We start from the raw sequence: 18,392 nt of genomic DNA, 5'->3' as shown, positions 1-18,392 counted from the left end.
TCTTGGGCAGACACAACGAGAAGGGAAGGTGGGGGAGTGAGCGCATGTGCGCATCTCGATCTGGTGGGAGGGGGAGAAGGGAGGTGCATGCGCAGTGGCGCCGTGCGGCCTAGTTCGTGAGGGAGGGCGGCGAAGGGGAAAAGAAGGGGAGGTCTGAGCCGAGTCAGGCCAGCTCGCCCGCCGGCCGCGATGCCGGCTACCGTGGACTTACCCTCGCAGCAGGAGCTCGAAGTGGAGGAGGTGAGGGAGTGGAATTGTGGGGGGGCGGTGACCCCCCGGAGTGTCCCTCCCAGTCAGAACTCCCCTCCGCCATATATGTGGGGGAGGGGAGGCTAGGATCCCCCTGTCAGTCTTCCCTCTCGCCTCATAAGGCTTCCCCACCCCCAATGTCAGCTCAAGGTCAGGGTCCCTGTTTTTTATCCTCCCCCCTCCAAATAAGGAAGTCGGACCCCCAAAACTGGGGGTTAGGATCAACCCCCCCCCCCAAATTAAAGGCCTTTCTCCCCACTTTCTCAGTTGGTAGAATTCATTGATTTTTCAAATCAGTCATCTATATTTTTAACTGGCTTCCTTGAATATCCATGATGGAAAAGTGGGGCAGAAGGGGGCTGGGTGGTGGTGGTGGTTAACAATCATAATAATATTCAAACACACACACGCAATTAAAGTTGCATCTTTTGTGCAGTTTAGGAATTTCCAGAGGGGTGGCAGTCTGTGGCAAAGACAACAGCAAGAGAGTCAGACAGATTTTGTTATGGCAGAATGTGCATTCTTGTCTGTGAAGGTTTATGTTGTAATAATCCTGTTAGTTTGATGCCATGTGGCTTTTGGGGTTTTGCCCTTTTTAAAATCTAGATTACATATTCTGGGGTGATGGTCTTCCCTCTTCCCAGGCTATTTGCTATCACAAATGTCAATGAGATGCACCACCTTGCACAAAACATTTGCATGGAGAGGGGAGGCATTTATTCAAAGTATTGTATTGGTTGCCTTTTTAAGGTTCGGTGTGGTGTATGCAGGTAAAAACTGACAATCTAAATGCCTTGATTTTTTAAAAAATTACCTTTTCCCTCTTACTACATTGATACTCCATTTTGGCACAAGATGTGATTAGCTTCTCTTACTTCCACAAAAAGTCCGATTTTCACCAATCCAGATTAATCTTTATTAGCACCCTCCCTTACTTCTGCTTCTGTACTTGCAGTCATCAATCTGGTTGGTTCCATCCTACATAAAACATTTTTTCCTGTTTTTTATTATTAAAGACTGTCATCTGTGTTTTTTTATTGATTGTATTTATGCATGTCATTAATTTTATATATGTACATAACAATCTTGTGGCAGCTTCTACACTCTGGAACTCCCTGCCCATTAACGTTAGGCAGGCACCTTTTCTGTACCTCTTTTGCCACCTGCTGAAAACTTTTTTGTTTAGTTTTTAGCCTACCCAGACATGTAAAAATTGACAGGTATTTTAATCTGTAATTTTAGCTTATAATTACTATTTTAATGTATTTATGTTGTTTTCTTTAAAAAAACTTGTTTTATTAACAATTTTAATGTATATTTTATATTCTTTGTAAACCTCTTAGAGGTTTTATTTATACTTAAGTGGTATGCAAGTACTGTTAGATTACATATTTTATTGTTTTATCCAGGTACAGTACTTAATAACCTTGCAGGGCAGCCTGCAGGTTTATTGCGTGTGGCCCCTTAGGGTTGTGAGGGTAGGGCTTCTTGTTCCCATTTTACAGAAGTGCTGGAGAGAATACATGCATTCAGCAAGCTAACTCAGTGCTTGCAAGAGTCCTATTTATTCCCCCACCTCCACACACACTCTGAGTCTGTTCCTGATTTCTGACTCACTCCAGTGTGGTGTAGTGGTTAAGGTGTTGGACTACGACCTGGGAGACCAGGGTTGGAATCCCCACACAGCCATGAAGCCCACTGGGTGACCTTCGGCCAGTCACTGCCTCTCAGCCTCAGAGGGAGGCAATGGTAAACCCCCTCTGAATACCGCTTACCATGAAAAACCTCTTTGTAGGGTCGCCATAAGTTGGGAGCGACTTGAAGACAGTCAATTTCCATTTTTCCTCAGGTGAGTGTTAGCACAGCTGTGCTGAAAGCTGCAGCCCACCATTATGGCTCACAGTGTGACAGGCCCAACAAGGAATTTATGCTTTGCCGCTGGGAAGAGAAGGACCCGCGGAAATGTTTAAAGGAAGGCAAGGAGGTGAACAGATGTGCGCTGGACTTCTTCAGGTATGCCATAAGAGGGGCGCTGCTGAATAGGACCAAAGGCTCATCTATTATTATTATTATTATTATTATTATTATTATTATTATTATTATTATTATTATTATTGATCTTGGAGGCCTTTTTGGGGTTAAAGTGCAGTGTGAAAAAAAATCCTTCAAATAAATAAATCTCGTCTAGCATCCTGTTTCCCTGCAGTGGTTGTCTAGGGATCTCTTTTTCTCTTCATGGGAGTTTTCAAATTCACCTTTTTTTTTTAGTAATACTAGTCATTTTGCCTTTTGAGATTTTTTCTCCCAAGTGGGCTTTGCAAGAGGTACTGAATCTCTTTCCCCTGAAGCAATTGTTGCTTATTTGTTACTCGGATTGGATATTTTCTGTTGTAGATTTTATTGTTGTTAGCTGTCTTGGGCAGCTTTTTTAAATAGAAAGGCAAGGTATAAACATAATAAATAATATTTATGATGTTTTCCTTGCAGCGAGGGTGGGACACACCTATTCCCACTTGCGACAGGGAACCAAAACTAAAGACCTGTTCAAGACAGGGACATCTTTTCTGACACAGAGAGAACTTTCATGTAGAAAGAACAGTCACATGCACACTCTGAAGCCTGCTTGCTTTGCTCATGTCAAAATAAGTGACATAAGATTACTTGCTAATTTTTTATTTTTTTTGTTTACCTGCATGCTTTTTCCTCCATAGATATTAGCTCTTTGTAGGAAAAACAGGTGTTTGATCGTAAGAAGAGCTTGCTGGATCACGCCAGTGGCCCATCTAGTCCTGTTCTCTCAGTGGCCATCAGATTCCTATGGGAAGCCCACAAGCAGGACCTGAGCTTAACAGCACTCTCCCCTCCTGCAGTTTCTAGTAACTAGAATTCAGAATCATACTGCCTCAGAGGAGGGTCTGGAGTGACCATAAAAGGCACAAGGGCTTGTCCGAGTCAAGGAATTGAACCCAGGTTTTCTTTACAGTCTGTTGGCCCAGTTAAGGAGCCTGTGATGATTGCTGTGTTCTTCAAACAAACATGAACAGAAATAAAAATATGCCTTTTAAGAATTACTTTGCACACTTTTCCCTCATAGGAAACGTTAACGCAGCCTCTTGATGTTTCCAGGCAGGTCAAACTGCACTGTGCTGAGCCATTTACCCAATACTGGACGTGCATTGACTATAATCACCTGCTAGAGCTTCGCCACTGCCGAAAGCAGCAGGAGGTCTTTGATGAGTGCGTCCTGGATAAACTGGGCTGGGTGAGACCTGACCTGGGACAGCTGTCAAAGGTAACTGTGGATGTGTTTGGCGTCTCTTGTGCTGGATGTCAATAAGCCAATCGCTTCTTGCAGGGTTTTTCCCCCCTCCTTGCATCTTGTCCTGAATGTTGCTATTGTCACCTGATCCTGCGCGTTGTCCTAACACATGGCAAGGCCAGAACGTGGGGTTGGCCCATGAGGGATTTGCCAAACTTGACCTAGTCCTTCATCCGGGCTAACTCCCAAAACGTGGAGGCTGGCCGCTAGAAATCTGGACCTCCTTTTTTTTTTTAAGTCTTCCTTGGGCAGTTTTGCCTGCTAGAGACTTGTGGTGGCGTAACTTTGTTGGAAGTGGGGCAAGAGCAACTCCTGTTTTGTTCTTTTGGTTATGTTCCAGAAGGGAGATAGAGTTAGGGTCCTCCAGATGGATAGGCTTGCCTACCTTTACCTGTGATGCTCTGACTTCCTTCCTTCCTTGTAAACTGATATGCTCAGGGAAGCTTATCCGCCCCTCCTCCTTCCGCCTTTTTCTCTCTTCTCCACTGTCTGGGAGAGAGGAGACACCTTTGTCTCTGCTCTCTCTCTCTCCTAGACATGAGGGCAATTCCTACATCTGGGCATTGTGCCTCCAACTTAGTTAGTTAGAACAAGTTAGAACTAGGTATGCCTTTCTATCTACGATGTATTTCTATAAATAAAGTAGTTTTTCTAATTTTACTAAGTCTTACGTCTCAGTGATCTCAATGCAGGGTAAAAGCCTGCTTCCTTAGGTAAACGCACACACTGGCACACACACATTTCAGACCATTACTCTCTGCTTAACAAATTTACACCACAACAAACGTGAGCATCCACACCACGGGGTGGATTCAGTCATCTGAAGTTAGTTTGTGGCTCAGCCAAGATAGGAGATTTGCCTCTCGGGCTTGCATTGGAGAGAGTAGCTGGTTCCTGGCAGACAGGGTACCTCCGGCCTAGTTTGCATGCAGTGTTAAATTTAAAAAATAAATTATGGATTAATGCAAAGTGCTTTGCTCCTCCCCCACTTCTGACTGTGTCTTGCAGGGAAGACACAAGCTATAGAGTATGGCCTGTTGTGATTTGCAAATCCTGGCTCCTGCAGGTTTGTAGTCTGTCTGTCTCCAACCAGAACTGGAAACCAAGATTTGTCCTTGTGTTTCTGCTCATAGTTTGTTTTACCTGCAAGCCTGCAGAAACCTGTGTTCACATGTCGCAATGAGCCTGAGGGGCCAGGGGGTTGCCCATGTCTTGTTTAGGGCTTCTTTGCTCTCTTGTGTGGCACAATCAGGAGTGGGGGAGGAAGTTGTGCACATTAAATCATAGTTACTTCTAAATTACGATTTTGGCATTGCGAGCAAACAAGTTCTCTGTTGTGGAGCCTTTCTGTATGTTCTCTGTAGGTCAGGTGTGATGTTAGAACAACCACTTTCTGATCATTATTGACAGTGTCTCTCTGAAGGACATGGAGGGGAGTGTGTGACATAGGCTTTGCAACACTGAGTGGAAGGACTGTGGCTTAGTGGTAGAGTCTATGCTTGGCATGCAGAAGGCTCAGCTTCAGACCCTAACACCTCTTGGCACAACTGGGAGAGACCCCTCTGGAAACCTGCAGGGCTGCTGCCAGCCAAAGTAGACCACACTGAGCTAGATGGACCAATGATCTGATTTTATATAAGGGAGCTTCCTATGCAAGTGAAGCAGACAGAAGGGAAGAGGACGTAGCTCAGTGGCAGAGCATCTGTCTTGCATGCAGAATCCCTGGCATCTCCAGGTAGGGCTGGGAGAGACCCCTGCCTGAAACCCTGGAGAGCTGTTGCCAGTCAGTATAGACAGTGCTGAACTAGATGGACCAACTAGATGGACCTGACTCCTATGTTCCATTTACAGCGTGACTGAACGAGGGGCAGAAAGGCCTGGTTTTGACACAGCATCCAGTCTGTACTCCTGCCTCTTATATTGTGCTGCTGCCAGGCTCGTTAAACTCAAAGCAGAGCCGTGCCCAGCTGTGGGGTGGGGTGGCTGTGCATGTACAGAATATTTTGAGATTTGCAACACTTTGACCATACACCTTGGCTGTTGCAGTTCTGAAGCACAAGTTATCATTGCTGTAGCCCCTCCAACTCGGCTCTCATTTCCCACCAAGTATAGCCTTCCTTCCTTTCTATCTTGGACATGTTTTGCCTATGGAAATGGAGATGGAGGGACAAACTGAGAGGGTCTTCTTCCTTGGCCCCTCCTTCTTGCAACTTCCTGCACTTGGACACTACCTTCTCTCTAGTTGCTGTGGCGTCTTACTGATGAGAATGCATATGAAAAACCAAAACTGATCTTTTGTTTGGTTATTTTTGGTTCCCTGGGCCCCAGGAGCCAATGAGCAGCGTGGGTCACTTTTGTGTAGCGTTAGAACTTTGCAGCCTTGGCTACACTTCCAACCCAGGGAGATTTGGGTCCTTGTGCAATCTCATTACATAATGCAATTACTGCTTGGGGTTTAATCAGTGGGTCTGCATGCCTCTCTCCCTGTATTAGAAGGGAACAACCAGGAGGAGTTGTTTGCATCACTTCTGCATTTTGCAAGCTATGGCAAATTCCCTCCCTCTTGCAGTCTGAGGCTGAGCCTGTGTAATGAGTGGTGGTAGCAGGACCCTTGGCAGCCTGAAGCCCTGCTGTGCATTCACTTGCTTTGTGCTGAAGGGCTGTCTGATCTTACAAGGCAGACTTCATGCTCTCAGTTTTGTGGGGGAGAGGTAAGAATGCCCCTTTCTCAGACCCCCCCCCCCAGTGATCTGTGAGGCTTGGACTGTGTTTTCTGTTGTGCAAGTAGCTGAATGATAGTTGGAAGGACACACACACAAACACATACACACACATGTTATATATTGCTTCTTGATTTAAGAGGCCCTAATTCAGTGGTAGGGTGCATGCCATTAGCATGTAGAAGGCCCCAGTTTAGCCCTGACATCTTCAGTTAAAACTTTCTTGGGTAGCAGAGCTGAAATAGGCCTCTGCCTGAGAAGTGACTCTAAAGAGTCACTACCAATCAGAGTAGTCAACATTGGATTAGATAGGCCAATGGCAGGGATGGAGAACCTCTACTGGTAGTCCCAGCAGGCAGCACAGACAATGGTCAGGAGTTGTTGAATGGCAGGAGGCTTTAGTACAGGGGGAGGAAAAACTCCCAGTGGGTGCAACTGAATCCAATGTGTGCTCAGGTTGCAGTCTTCTTCTCAGTGGTGCTTGAAAGTGGCTGTCTTTTCCACCTCCACTGAGTCCTTGGTATGCTATCCCGCAAAGTTGCTTCAGGTGGTTATGAGCTTATTACCATAAGGAGGAGGTAGAGCCATCCAGAGCTTACGACGACGTGTTTGCAAGGCATTTTGAGGAGAAAACGGCTTTCATCCACTGAGATTTGGACTCCACCCTTGGAGCAGGTAATTCCTGTGAGGTGTCTGGAACAGAGATGTGAAGGCCTGGAAAAAAAACAGAAACCTCCATTGTTTCTCATTTTTCCAGAAAATAACCTGCAAAATTCAACCTGAAAACATACCTGAAAAAAACTGGTTTTTTGCCCCCCCCCCCCCCCCCGGCCTTCACATCTCTAGTCTGGAAGACTTTCTTGCCCAGTGTTGTTGGATAAGTTTTGGTTGATGTGGTCTAGCTATGACCCTCTTGCAGGGATAATCTGGCTGCGGTAGTCTCTTCTCTGGTAACGTCAAGATTGGATTACTGAAATGCGGTGTTTGTGGAGCTGCCTTTGAACACCGTTCAGAAACTGCATCTTGTGCAGAAAGTGGCTGCCTGACTGCTGACAGGCTTGAGGAGCCATTTCTAGAACAGGGGTGCTGAAACTGGTCTGTGAGCTTCATTCAAACGAGCTGTGGCTTATCTGGAAAAATACAATCAAAAGTCATACATTATCTAAATCAGTGCATTACAACTGGTGCAACAGGCAGAAAAGTAGTTTAAGTTGGTCATCCAAGACCTTCAAGCAGAGTCTGGGTGCCGCTTTTCCTGAAACTGATTCTAGCACAGCTCCACTTGCAGCCTGTATTCTTCCAGGCCCAAATCAAAGTGTTGGTTTTAACCTATAAAGCTTTTTATGGCTGAAGACCTCAGTATCTTTCAGAGAACGTTTCTGAGTGTGCATTTACATGGACTCTTTGGTCTTAATCTGAGCCCTTCCTCCGTGTTCTCCTTCGGAGGAGGTTTGGAGGGTGACAAGGGAGACGGCCTCTTTGGTTGTGGCTCCTGCCTGTGAAATGCTCTCCCCAGTGAGATCTGCCAGGCTCCGTGCTTAACATAATTCAGGCACCAGTTCGAGACCTATCTCTTCCCTCAGGTTTATGACAGATTATGACTAGTTGGTTTATGGCTTATTTGATGGAATGTTTTGCTGGTGAAATTCCTTGTTGTTTTTCAGCTGGGTTACTGCAGTGGGTTTACTGAGATGTATTACTTTTTGGTTTTCTTATGCCACCTCGGCGCTTAACTTTCTGTAAGTTGCTTAGACTTTTTTTAGGTGACTAATAAGATAAAAAGGTCCAACATTTGGAAGGCTTCCCCACCCCTGGAATATAATAAGACAACTCTATATATTCAAATTCCTCGCTGCAGATTTGTTAGCAGTTATTTACACCATTAGGATGTCTTGTCTTTCTCTTGCAAAGCTGCCCGTTCCTCTTTTCAGGTCTTTTGCTGCTCACAAGGTATCCCAATGTGATTCTTCCCCTTCCAGGTCACCAAAGTGAAGACTGAGCGGCCACTTCCTGAGAATCCCTATAGTTCTAGGGCAAGACCACCGTCAAACCCACCACCCGAAGGCGAATTGCAGCCGTCTAAATATGGGAGCAAGAAATTCTTCTACAGCTTTTAAACAAGATGTCTTGGACGCTTCAAAACAATATCAAGTTTCTTGATGACTGCAAATTACTCTTTGCTGGTGTGTTTTGGATGCCATCTGTATTTGGTGGTCATTAAAGATGTATTCTTTAAATGGTATGGCTTGCCTGGTGTGTTCTCTAGGGGTGTGTGTGTGTGTTTCGTTTCGGAAACGTAAAGTACAAGAATATGTCTGGAATAACGCCCCTGGAACAGTTTTGAGGAAGATGATCTCCTCTGGGCTCATGACAAAATAGGTTAAGAAAAGATGTATGGTGGGGCAAGCTGGGAATATCACCTTCCCCTGCCAGGGCCAGTGTCGAGAGTCAGCTTGGTTGGGCATCACCCCAGCGTGAACTTCCTTGCTTGCTCACCTGCCCCTTGCTCTGACCCAGACAACAGTGGTGGTGAGAAGAAGCATCAGGAGATACCACAGTCTGCTTGCTTGTTGGCTCTCTGCCTGGCAAGCAGGCAAGTTGCAGTGGTGGTGATGGGAAGGAGGAGCTGCTTATACTGATGGTGAGAAGGTGGGTTCACTGAGGGAGGGGGGGCATGGTGTCTTTCCAAGGACCCTCTAAAACACTGTTCTTCAGCCTTGGGTCCCCAGGTGTTGATGGACTACAACTCCCATCATCCCTGACCATTAGCCATGCTGGCTGAGGATGATGGGAGCTGTAGTCTGACAACATCTGGGGCCTCAAGGTTGAAGAGCAGTGCTGTAAAACCTTAAGCTGCCACTGTTCCCTGACCCTGACCCTTGACCTCTGAAAGTTCTGGGAGAGTGAATGGCTGCTACAATCTCGACCCCCTACTCCGTAACACCTTTAGTGCGGAGATTAATCCCAGTTATGAATGCAAAGTTCTCCTTGCTTGCTCTGTCCACGTTCCATCCTTCTGGTATGCAATGGCCATAACCTTTCTGCAGTATTTCCTGGGACTTAGGGCAGGTACAAGGAACCTTTGGCCCTCCAGATGTTGCTGAACTACAACGCCCATCAGCCCCAGCAAGCATGGCCAGTGGTCAGGGATGATGGAGAACTATAGTTCACCAACATCAGGAGGGTCAAAGGTTCCTCATACCTGCTTTTGGGGGATTTAGCCAGTGCCAAAACTTCTGTGGCTTTTTGAAAGTCCCTTTTTGCATTTGTTTCTACCATAGGAAAGTCCAGTTTGTCCCATCTGTCTCCATAAGATTGGGCTTTTAATTGTCCCCATGTGTTTGGCTGGTTATAGCTAATCACCACACACCAAAGAATTTGGGTGGGAGGGTTCTGTTCTGCTTTGTACCTGCTCCATTTGCTTCTGAAAGATTCAGGGCCTGAGAAGGGGCAGCCACATGGCTAGATCTGCCATCAAAGCCTCCCGCCTGTTTTCCCCTGCCTAGAAAGTTAGTTCTGGAACACTCTACAACTTTTTGTTTGTCTTGAATAGTAATATTTTTAATGTTCTTGAGAGCGCTTTGGGACATAAATACATGGCTTACATAAACAGTGTGGACAGAAAGTATTTGCATGAGCCTGAGCCTTCCCCAACAGGGTGCCCCCCAGATGTTTTGAGCAGCCAGCAAGCACCCGGTTGGGGAAGGCTGATTTATAGTACTTAGGTAGTCTCACTTTATATTATTCTTATCCATTACAGAAATGTTGTTGGATTATATTTTATTGTCTTGATCGTAGGTCAAAATGACGTACACACAGAGCAGCGGTACATCAAGAGAACGTAAATAAAACGTTGGTAATTACAGGCCTGTTTACGAATCAGAATATACAGCATGCAAGTGTTTTTAAAACAGCAGATGCCCTTAGAACAATCGGCCAGGTGGGTGTCCGTATGATTTGATTTTCTTGTCTCAATCCTTCTGGTGCCACTGCCAACAGGGCTACTTTTTCAAGAGCAGTTCTGTTTTAGAAGTATTTCTCAAAGCAGTTAAATCCCAAAAGCAAATGGTTAGATATACTGTATAATTCTTACAATTCTGGGGAGGGGGGGGGGTTGTGTGTGTTCTTACTGAGTTTTCCTTTCCTGGATTCCGAACTGAGTTTTCTTGTCAAAACTGAGCGCCCTTTGGGAACTTGCAGCCTGAAACGTCTGGAGGGTGCCAACTCCCATCAGCCTTGGCTGTATGATGCTGGTGCTAATGGGAGCATGGTCACACTGGCTGATGCTGCTAGGAGAGAAGAGACACACTGTTGTGCCAATCCCAGTGCGTCTCCACCTCTCTTTTCTGAAAATGGGCACGTGACAGTGGTCAAACTCTGCCCCTTTTTACTCTGAAACCTGGCTGGATTGGCTCAAGTATGTTTTTTAATTCAGCTTCAGACAGATTTTGCAGCTGATTGGTAGATCAACCCGTTTCCCCTCCAAGTGTGGCCAATGGAAACGCTTTGCTGCAGGCTCAGGTAGAGGCAGTGATTGGCCCAATGCTTTGCTGTGGGCGGTTCTGAAAGGTCTGAAGTCAGCAGTGGGGAAGGGAGGTGTGTCCAGCTGAGGGCAGATTTGCTTCAAAACGCAGCCAGAAAAGCCATTCTGGCTGCTTTTGAAGTGACTTGTGTGCCCGTTGCCTTAGACTGGACCATCTGAAGGGTGTGAGGTTGGCAAAGTCTATCCTTAGGTATTCTTGGTATTTCTCCCATACTAGTACTCCTGTTGCTGCTGTGAGTGTCTCCTGATAATGTCTCAACAGGGTTGAGTCTTCAGTTGAAGAATGCTTGTCTGGGTAGGTTGTCTTTCCTTTTGTAAGGTACAGGGTGGACCTAGTGGCTAAATTGCATCCAGCTGAACTGAATAGGACAGATTAGGGGCTGGGCCCCATCAAGAGAGAGTTGTGTTTTTTGTGGGTGACTTCTTCCACAACATCACATGCTGATTCCCCCCCCCCCGCTGAGATGGGCAATCTGATATGAGGCTATACCAGACGTTACTCCGTTTTTGGCAATGTGACGTGTGCCCAAACCATGCAAGCTGGAGCTGGTGTGAGCATCTGTTTTTGATTAAATCAAAGTGGGTACTTCTACAGCCCTAATTCTTAATATTTTTTACTTCTCCCTTGTCTTGCAAAATCTTTTTTAAAAAAAACTTCCTTTAGCTGATCAACTTTTAAAAAAATGTCTAGTAGGGATTTAATTGCCCATTTTTGTCCTTATCTCCTTCCAAAGAGCTCAGTCATGGTTCTTGCCCCCCTGCCCCTCATTTTGTCCTTGCATCAAACCTATGAGGTAGACTAGGCTGAAAGAGTAGCTGACCCAAGAGACATGTCTGGAGCTTTGTGGCTGAGCAGAGATTTGAGCCTGGGTTCAGCTGGTCCTAAACAAGCACTGTGGCTGCTATGCCTCTGTGAAGCCATGATTTAAAGTTGGCTTTTGAAACTGGAAGAAATTTTCTCAAAAACTTGCACCAGAACTATCCTCCCCCCCAACCTTCGTACTAACAAATAAGTTTACAGAGAATCAATTGTACTCTACAATAAATATAGCAATCTCATCCGAACAAAATATGCTAGAACGTTGATATAATCTCTTACAACCAAGTAATCCCTCTGCTGAAGTAATAACACACACTTACCTGGGAGTAAGTCCCATTGAATCCAGTGGAGCTTGCTTCTGAGTAGATGTGTACTGGATTGCAGCCTAAGACCTCCACTGCTTCAGTATTTTCAAACTAGGCATGTTGTGGACCAAATAATATCTAGATATATACTATTAGATGGATAAGGTACCTTTGAAAATTTAATAGCTAACAACAATCCAAGGAAAATAATAAGTAAAATATATCTACTTCTCTCATATATAAAGTCTGATCAACTGCAAACTACATAGAAAAGAAAGTGAAAGGGGGATTTGATATCCTATATCTGAAGCAGAATGGACATGGATCTTTAAAACGATTCCAAAAATATCAATAAGTGCTAACTTAAATGGATGTGGAAAATCTGTGGTATCTTCTTCTCCACAAAGATATATCATGAGAACGTACTTTGTTAGAGATGTAGGAGGTCAAGGGCAGACTATCTATGTATTTTTGGGGGTTGTGTCAAAATAACAAAGTTTTGGAACTCAGTTTTAGCAATAGTGCAAGAAATTACAGGATATAACATATCTAAAAATCCAAAGACCATACTTTTTTTGTATGGTAGAAGTGGGTCATATAGAGTTACAAATGGTTATGAGCCTGATAATTGGAGCAAAGTTATGTATTGTTCAAGTTTGGAGAGAAAAAAGAACTTCCAACATTAAAAGAGTGGTCATAGAAGCTAGGGGAAATTGCCCTGTTCCAAAATTGACTTATCAGAAAAGAGCGTCAGTTAATCAACAACATGATACGTTTATAGAGAGATGGGCACTACTTACAACTTCTGGAATGGTAAGGTCAGTCATAGTATTCATATAATTCCTTCTCACTCATATGGTCTACTCTTCCTTAATTTCAGAATAATTATTTTTATTTGTTTAAAAGTAAGGTTTAAAAGTAATCAAATAAGGAAAAAAGAGGCTATGATCTGAAATCTGCATATGTAGAAATGTAGACACAGTTTCTGAGCCTATTAATAATAATAAATAAAATAAAGTTGGCTTAATATCCTGGGTTCTTTGTATGTCTTTAACCATTGTTTCTGGGTTCATGTGTCATGGGAAGCTGTGGTTAAGAGCTGAATCATGGCTGGTTCTCCTCTCGGGGAGTGAAGTGGCAGAAAAGGAGTTGTGTGCAGAAATGTGCTGCTCTTTCATATTTTGTCTTATTACTAAGGCAGGAATTGATGGTGCAAACCAGGTCATTGTGCGTGCTTTATTTCAATTATTGTTGTAAACTGTTTTGAATATTTTAATGGAAAGATAGGGTATAATTTTTTTAAAAAAAATTTAAGCAAATGAGATCTGCAATAAAAGGTTGCATTGAGAAGTACTGCTCTTCAGGGAGCCAGCCAGCCAGTGTGGAGTAGTGATGGGCTCCGTTCCTGCAATAATCAGATTTGCCATTGGATTAATTATTATTTCTGATATTTTCTATCTTTGTGGAGAAAATTTTGAAGTAGCAACTCTACGTGCCTGGTTTCCAATTCTTCTTTTTTTCCTGATTTTTTTAAAAAAATTTGCTTTGAAATCATAGATAGTGTGAGTGATACTTTTATCTATCTACTTTCTTTGTGAGCTCTTCAAATGTGTTTTCCCTTTCACTGATGTCAAGGAAGTGTTGATTGTAATTAAGAAACAGAAAGCAGTAGGGGGAATGAGGTGTTGATTGTAGCTGCAGGGGAGAAGACACTGACTTGATTATTTGCTTTCATCTGCTCTGTAGTGCATTTGAAAAGGAATGTAAACAGGCAATAATTAGAGTTCAGAATAAAGATCGATACCAGTGGAGACTCATGAATAAATAGTTATTATGATATCGATAATTGTCTGCAAAGCAAAAAAAATCAGAGGAGATTGGAAAAATGAAAAGCTATCGGGGGGGGGGGAGAATGGATCATTAATCTTGTTTGTTCACCGCCCTGAGAGCTATTCTGCTAAGGGCGGTATATAAATTGAAATAATAAATAAAAATAAATAAAAATGAATGACAACCATGGGGCCACACTTAAAAACGGAATGTAAAAAAGGAGAGCATTCCATCCCTAGTGTGGAGTGCTGCTCACCAGCCAGCCAGTCATGCATACCTCTTCCAGGTTACTCCATTCTCTCCCCCCCCCCTTCCACTTCCCCACCACCAATTCAGCACTTTGTGGCATCCATAGCCCTCATTGAGCTGCTTTGGGGGTGCACCCCGAAGCTTTCTTTTCTAAAAACATGCTGTGCATAAAAAAGTGTCAACTGCTTCAATCTGAATTGATAATCAAATGCTTTTATGTTTAGTTTAGAGTCTTCACAGAGAAAAGGCCATAACAGTGGCAGAGCACCTTCTTTGAATGAGGAAGGTCCTAGCTTCAGTGTCTGGGAAGGGCTACGAGAGACCTCTGCCTGAAACCCTGGCGAGCCACTGCCAATTAGTATAGACGATACTGAGCCACATGGTCCAGTGATAAGCTAAGACAAGCAGTGATGGCATCACATCCTCCTGCTAGAAACTTCCGTTGGGCTTTTTTCCTCTGCACCGATCCTTATTCATCTGTCTGGCTGCTGCCACCGGCTCCTACAGGCCCACTTTCTTGGCCGCTTCATCTCTTGCTTTGGGGCATGTGACCCTCTGGTAGTCGGGCATCAGAGCCGCCAATTCCTCCTGATCAGCAATCCCCATGCAGTCTTAACCACTAAGATACACACATAATGCATGCTCCTCATTAATATTCTTGTTGGCTCCCAGTTCGAGAAGCACTCTTGGTTATTTCTGACCTTCCAGAAGTCCTGCTCGGTGACCCTTTGGCATCTGAGAGTTCTTCAGGCATCGTGGCTAACACAGGCGTAAGTGCTAGAACCGGATGTGCTTTTCTTCTTCTCGTGTGAAGGAGCAGAGCTGAATTTCACATTGCTCTGAATGCAGTGGCCCGCTAATGCTAAACCTACACAACAGGCTGGTCTCAGTCCATCAGGAGAACTTAACCTTAGCAGGGTGGCTACTTTCATCCATGGCCAGCCCACTGGGGGCCACATTCCAGTGGTAGGTATGGCCAAAAGTGGGGGTGCCCACCCCCCACAGGCACGCAGCCCCCCTTGGCTGATTGGAGGAAGAGGCAAGGTTTTTACCCCCTTCCCCCACCCTCATGCAATCCACCTGATGAGTGAGGAGGAGACCGTTTTCCTCCCCACCAAGGTGCTGAGCTGTGTCCTCTTTATTATTCTTTTTCTTTTTATTGCCACCAAAATTGGTGGGATCTTGAGGAGGGCAGAAAAACTGTTTAGGAGGGGATGTATTGGGCTTCTGGTTTGGGGTTAGCTGCCTCTGGTTCAGAAAGACGTTTCATAGATGGTTAACTATTGCAGCCAGAAGTCCTGAGCCCGTCTTGATGTTTAAATTTGCATTGAAGCTTGCTGTTTCGTGGGTCCTGTAATCATTTTTAAGAATGGAAGTGGTATCTGCAACAAAATGTTGCAGTGTATCCTCCCCTCCTAACAGGGATGCTCCTGTTCAGGGTTCCAGCCAGCAAGCCACCTATGCCTCTATTCCCTGCCACCCTCAGTTTTCTGCGTTCTCACTGACACTCAGTAGCCTATAGCTATTGAGCATGCGCAGTCCTCTTTCAACTGTTTTTTTTTTTGGTCTTTGTGTTGCTTTGAAACTGTACTACTGTAATCTTTGGGGCTCCCCACTCATGCCAATGCTGTCCTCTTGTTTTTCAGCAGCCCCCATTTTGGCCTTGTAGCTGTCGGCACTCATCATCTCATTTTGCCGTTCACAGGAGTGATCACTGCTTTGCTGGGCCAAACCACAGCTCTGCCTAGCCCAGAATTCTGTTTCCAGCAGTGGTCAGCCAGATCCCTCTGTATGAATCTGACTGGGAATCAGTCTCTCTCATACAGCTTCTCCTTAAATGACTACTCTTGTTTGTGCAGGAAAGTCTCTCTGAACAGGGTTTTGCTGACTTACCGAAGGAGGACCGGTTCTGCTGCAGCTGGCAGCGATCAGAGGATCCACAGCCCCTTGTATTGCCAGCCAGACTAAGCATTGAGGCTAGGAAAGGCTCATCTTCTGTGCTGGCTGGACTTCATTTAAAGCTGTCCCCATATTCCTAGGAGCTGCCTGTAGGGGTCAGCTGCCAGTTCGGAGCAGCGTCTGTTCGGCATTACCCTTAATGTGTTTGTCAATCATCAAGTTTCCCACTGACCCCCACCCTCGCCGCCATGGAACTCTAATGGTTTCTTGGAAAACCTTCGAGCAATCAAACATCAAGACTGCATTAAGAATATAAAGCCATCTTGCAGGAATTTACCAGGAAGTTTCCTTGGGAGATAAAGAGCAGACCCAGGCAAGTTCGACATGGGGTTTTTAAAAAAAATATTATCTTTTTTTACCTGCAACATGGAAGAATGCCACTTGTGCTTGGGTGTAGGCTGTAACCTTTGCCAAAACTCATCATGGTGTGCCTGAAGCTGTTTGTGTCAGAGTTTCAAGCCAGGGCTATGCTCCCTTGTTACGCTGAGGTGTGTCTGCAGACCCACACTTGCATGCTGAGGCCTCGTGGATAGCTGGATGTGTGCTTTAATTGGTAGTAAAGGAAATTGCACCTGAGAAAAGACCTTAAGAAAAAAAAGTGCCTCCAACTTTCTTTTTGGGGAGGGGACGGGGTGGTGGTCTTATGGTGAATATTGTAACCATTCTTTTGACAAACATCCTCACTGATTTCCTGCCCTTTATCTGCTCTCAGATTTCAAAACACTTTAAAACTCTGCCTGTGCACACTCTTGACATATTCAGCCGCCTCTTGGCCGAGTAACATATTTTCTCTTCTCTCCCCTTTTTTTTGAAATATAGTTTCTTAATCTTTATTATTCTTTATTTAATTTATTTCCCACCCTCCATTTCAAAAGGAGCACAGGGCAACAAACAATAAGTGATAAAAATCTTAAAAACAATTCCATCATGGACACAGACTGGGATAAGGTCTCTACTTAAAAGGCTTCTTGAAAGAGGAAGGTCTTCAGTAGGTGCTGAAAAGATAACAGAGATGGCACCTGTCTATTATTTAAGGGAAGGGAATTCTAAAGGGTTGGTTCCACAATGCTAAAAGGTCCACTTCCTATGTTGTGCAGAATGGACCTCCTAATAAGATGGTATCTCCAGGAGGCCCTCATCTGCGAAGCACAGTGATCAACTGGGTATATAAGGTTTCAGGTATCCTGGTCCCAAGTGGTATAGGGCTTTATCTATCAGAACAAGCTCTTTGAACTGTACACCAATGAACAACATGTATGGTGGATCAATCATTAAAAATACACATGCTGCGCAGGTTTTTTTTAAAAAAAATAGGAACTTACATGAAAAAAATGGGCTTGTTCAAAAATTTAAGTCATACAGAAGTTGTATTATGTTGGGTGATGTCAAAAGTGACTGATAATGTGAAAAGTAAATTGAGTAGTCAAGGCTTCCTTAGAACCCCAGACCCTAATCAAGCATAGCTATTCCCCCCCCCCCCAGCCAGAAATGTTCCCTGCTGTTGGAACTCTGCTCTACTGGTACTCTCTGCAGGCTATTCACTAGTGTTTTTAATATGAATGAAATAATTCTAGAACACGGAGACCCGTTTCCTGACAAATCATGTGAAGTTGTTAATGTTATGATATGGGTGGTGATGCTACAAATGTCCAATGTAGCATTCTTAACTGGGCCCTTATTGGGGCATAGTTACATGCAACATTTGCGTGCGAACTATAATCAAATACCAATGGGCAGTTCTAGATTCTCCTTTTAAAAACAACAACCCCGATGCATGTTAGAAATGTCACTTCCTTTACGGCAACATACCTCTCCAGAATGACATACAATGGTCTGTAGGCCTCTGTCTGTCTAATGTAATCTAATCTAAATATTTATTTGTACCCATATGTCAGGAAGGGACCTCATGTTTCTATAAAGTCATCTGAGTTGGCTAACCTGCTGTGATGGGTTAGAGTAGCTTTCCTCAACCTGGTGCCCTTTGGATGTTTTGGACTACAACTCCCATCAGCCCCTGCCATCATGTTCTGGCTGGTGCTGATGGCATTGTGGTCCAAAACATCCAGAGGGCATCAGGTTGGCCATTATAATCTCTCCTTTTCTTAAAATGTTTTCACCCTCTGCCTATTTCACAACCTGGTGTCAAGATCCATGTTTCCTCCCCTTTGGGTATGTGTGCATGTCATGTGGCAAGTTAGACTTTCTAGCCGGTGAGCTTTCAACTGGAAGACAGTCTTTTCTTGCATGCCATCCATGTGCCACAAATGACCAGTTGTGATATTATATTAATAAACCTATAAGCTTGCCAGAGATCATATCGCAAACATACATTGGATAATGGAACGGACCAAGGAATTTCAGAAGGAAATCACTCAGTGCTTTATAGATTACAGCAAAG

General features: G+C 44.4%; 1 protein-coding gene across 1 annotated transcript; it reads left to right on the top strand.

Moving 5' to 3' along the window:
* Nucleotides 1-57: 57 nt before the first annotated feature.
* NDUFA8 (NADH:ubiquinone oxidoreductase subunit A8) lies at nucleotides 58-8,530 on the top strand. Its single transcript, XM_061604211.1, has 4 exons — nucleotides 58-240; nucleotides 2,099-2,262; nucleotides 3,376-3,541; nucleotides 8,268-8,530. The coding sequence occupies exons 1-4, from the start codon at nucleotides 190-192 to the stop codon at nucleotides 8,403-8,405; spliced, it is 519 nt and encodes a 172-aa protein (XP_061460195.1). The 5' UTR covers nucleotides 58-189; the 3' UTR covers nucleotides 8,406-8,530.
* The last annotated feature ends 9,862 nt before the right edge of the window (nucleotides 8,531-18,392 follow it).

This window comes from Rhineura floridana, chromosome 20, assembly GCF_030035675.1.
Source record: "Rhineura floridana isolate rRhiFlo1 chromosome 20, rRhiFlo1.hap2, whole genome shotgun sequence".
NCBI lineage: Eukaryota > Metazoa > Chordata > Lepidosauria > Squamata > Rhineuridae > Rhineura > Rhineura floridana.
This window is presented reverse-complemented; position numbering and strand designations above follow the sequence as displayed.

Bases quoted from the DNA above. Each gene is read 5' to 3' on its own strand.
- NDUFA8 (XM_061604211.1), top strand. From the start codon at position 190: ATGCCGGCTACCGTGGACTTACCCTCGCAGCAGGAGCTCGAAGTGGAG. The intron at 241-2,098 runs GTGAGGGAGTGG...ATTTTTCCTCAG, and splicing joins AGGAGCTCGAAGTGGAGGAG to GTGAGTGTTAGCACAGCTGT. The intron at 2,263-3,375 runs GTATGCCATAAG...TGATGTTTCCAG, and splicing joins TGTGCGCTGGACTTCTTCAG to GCAGGTCAAACTGCACTGTG.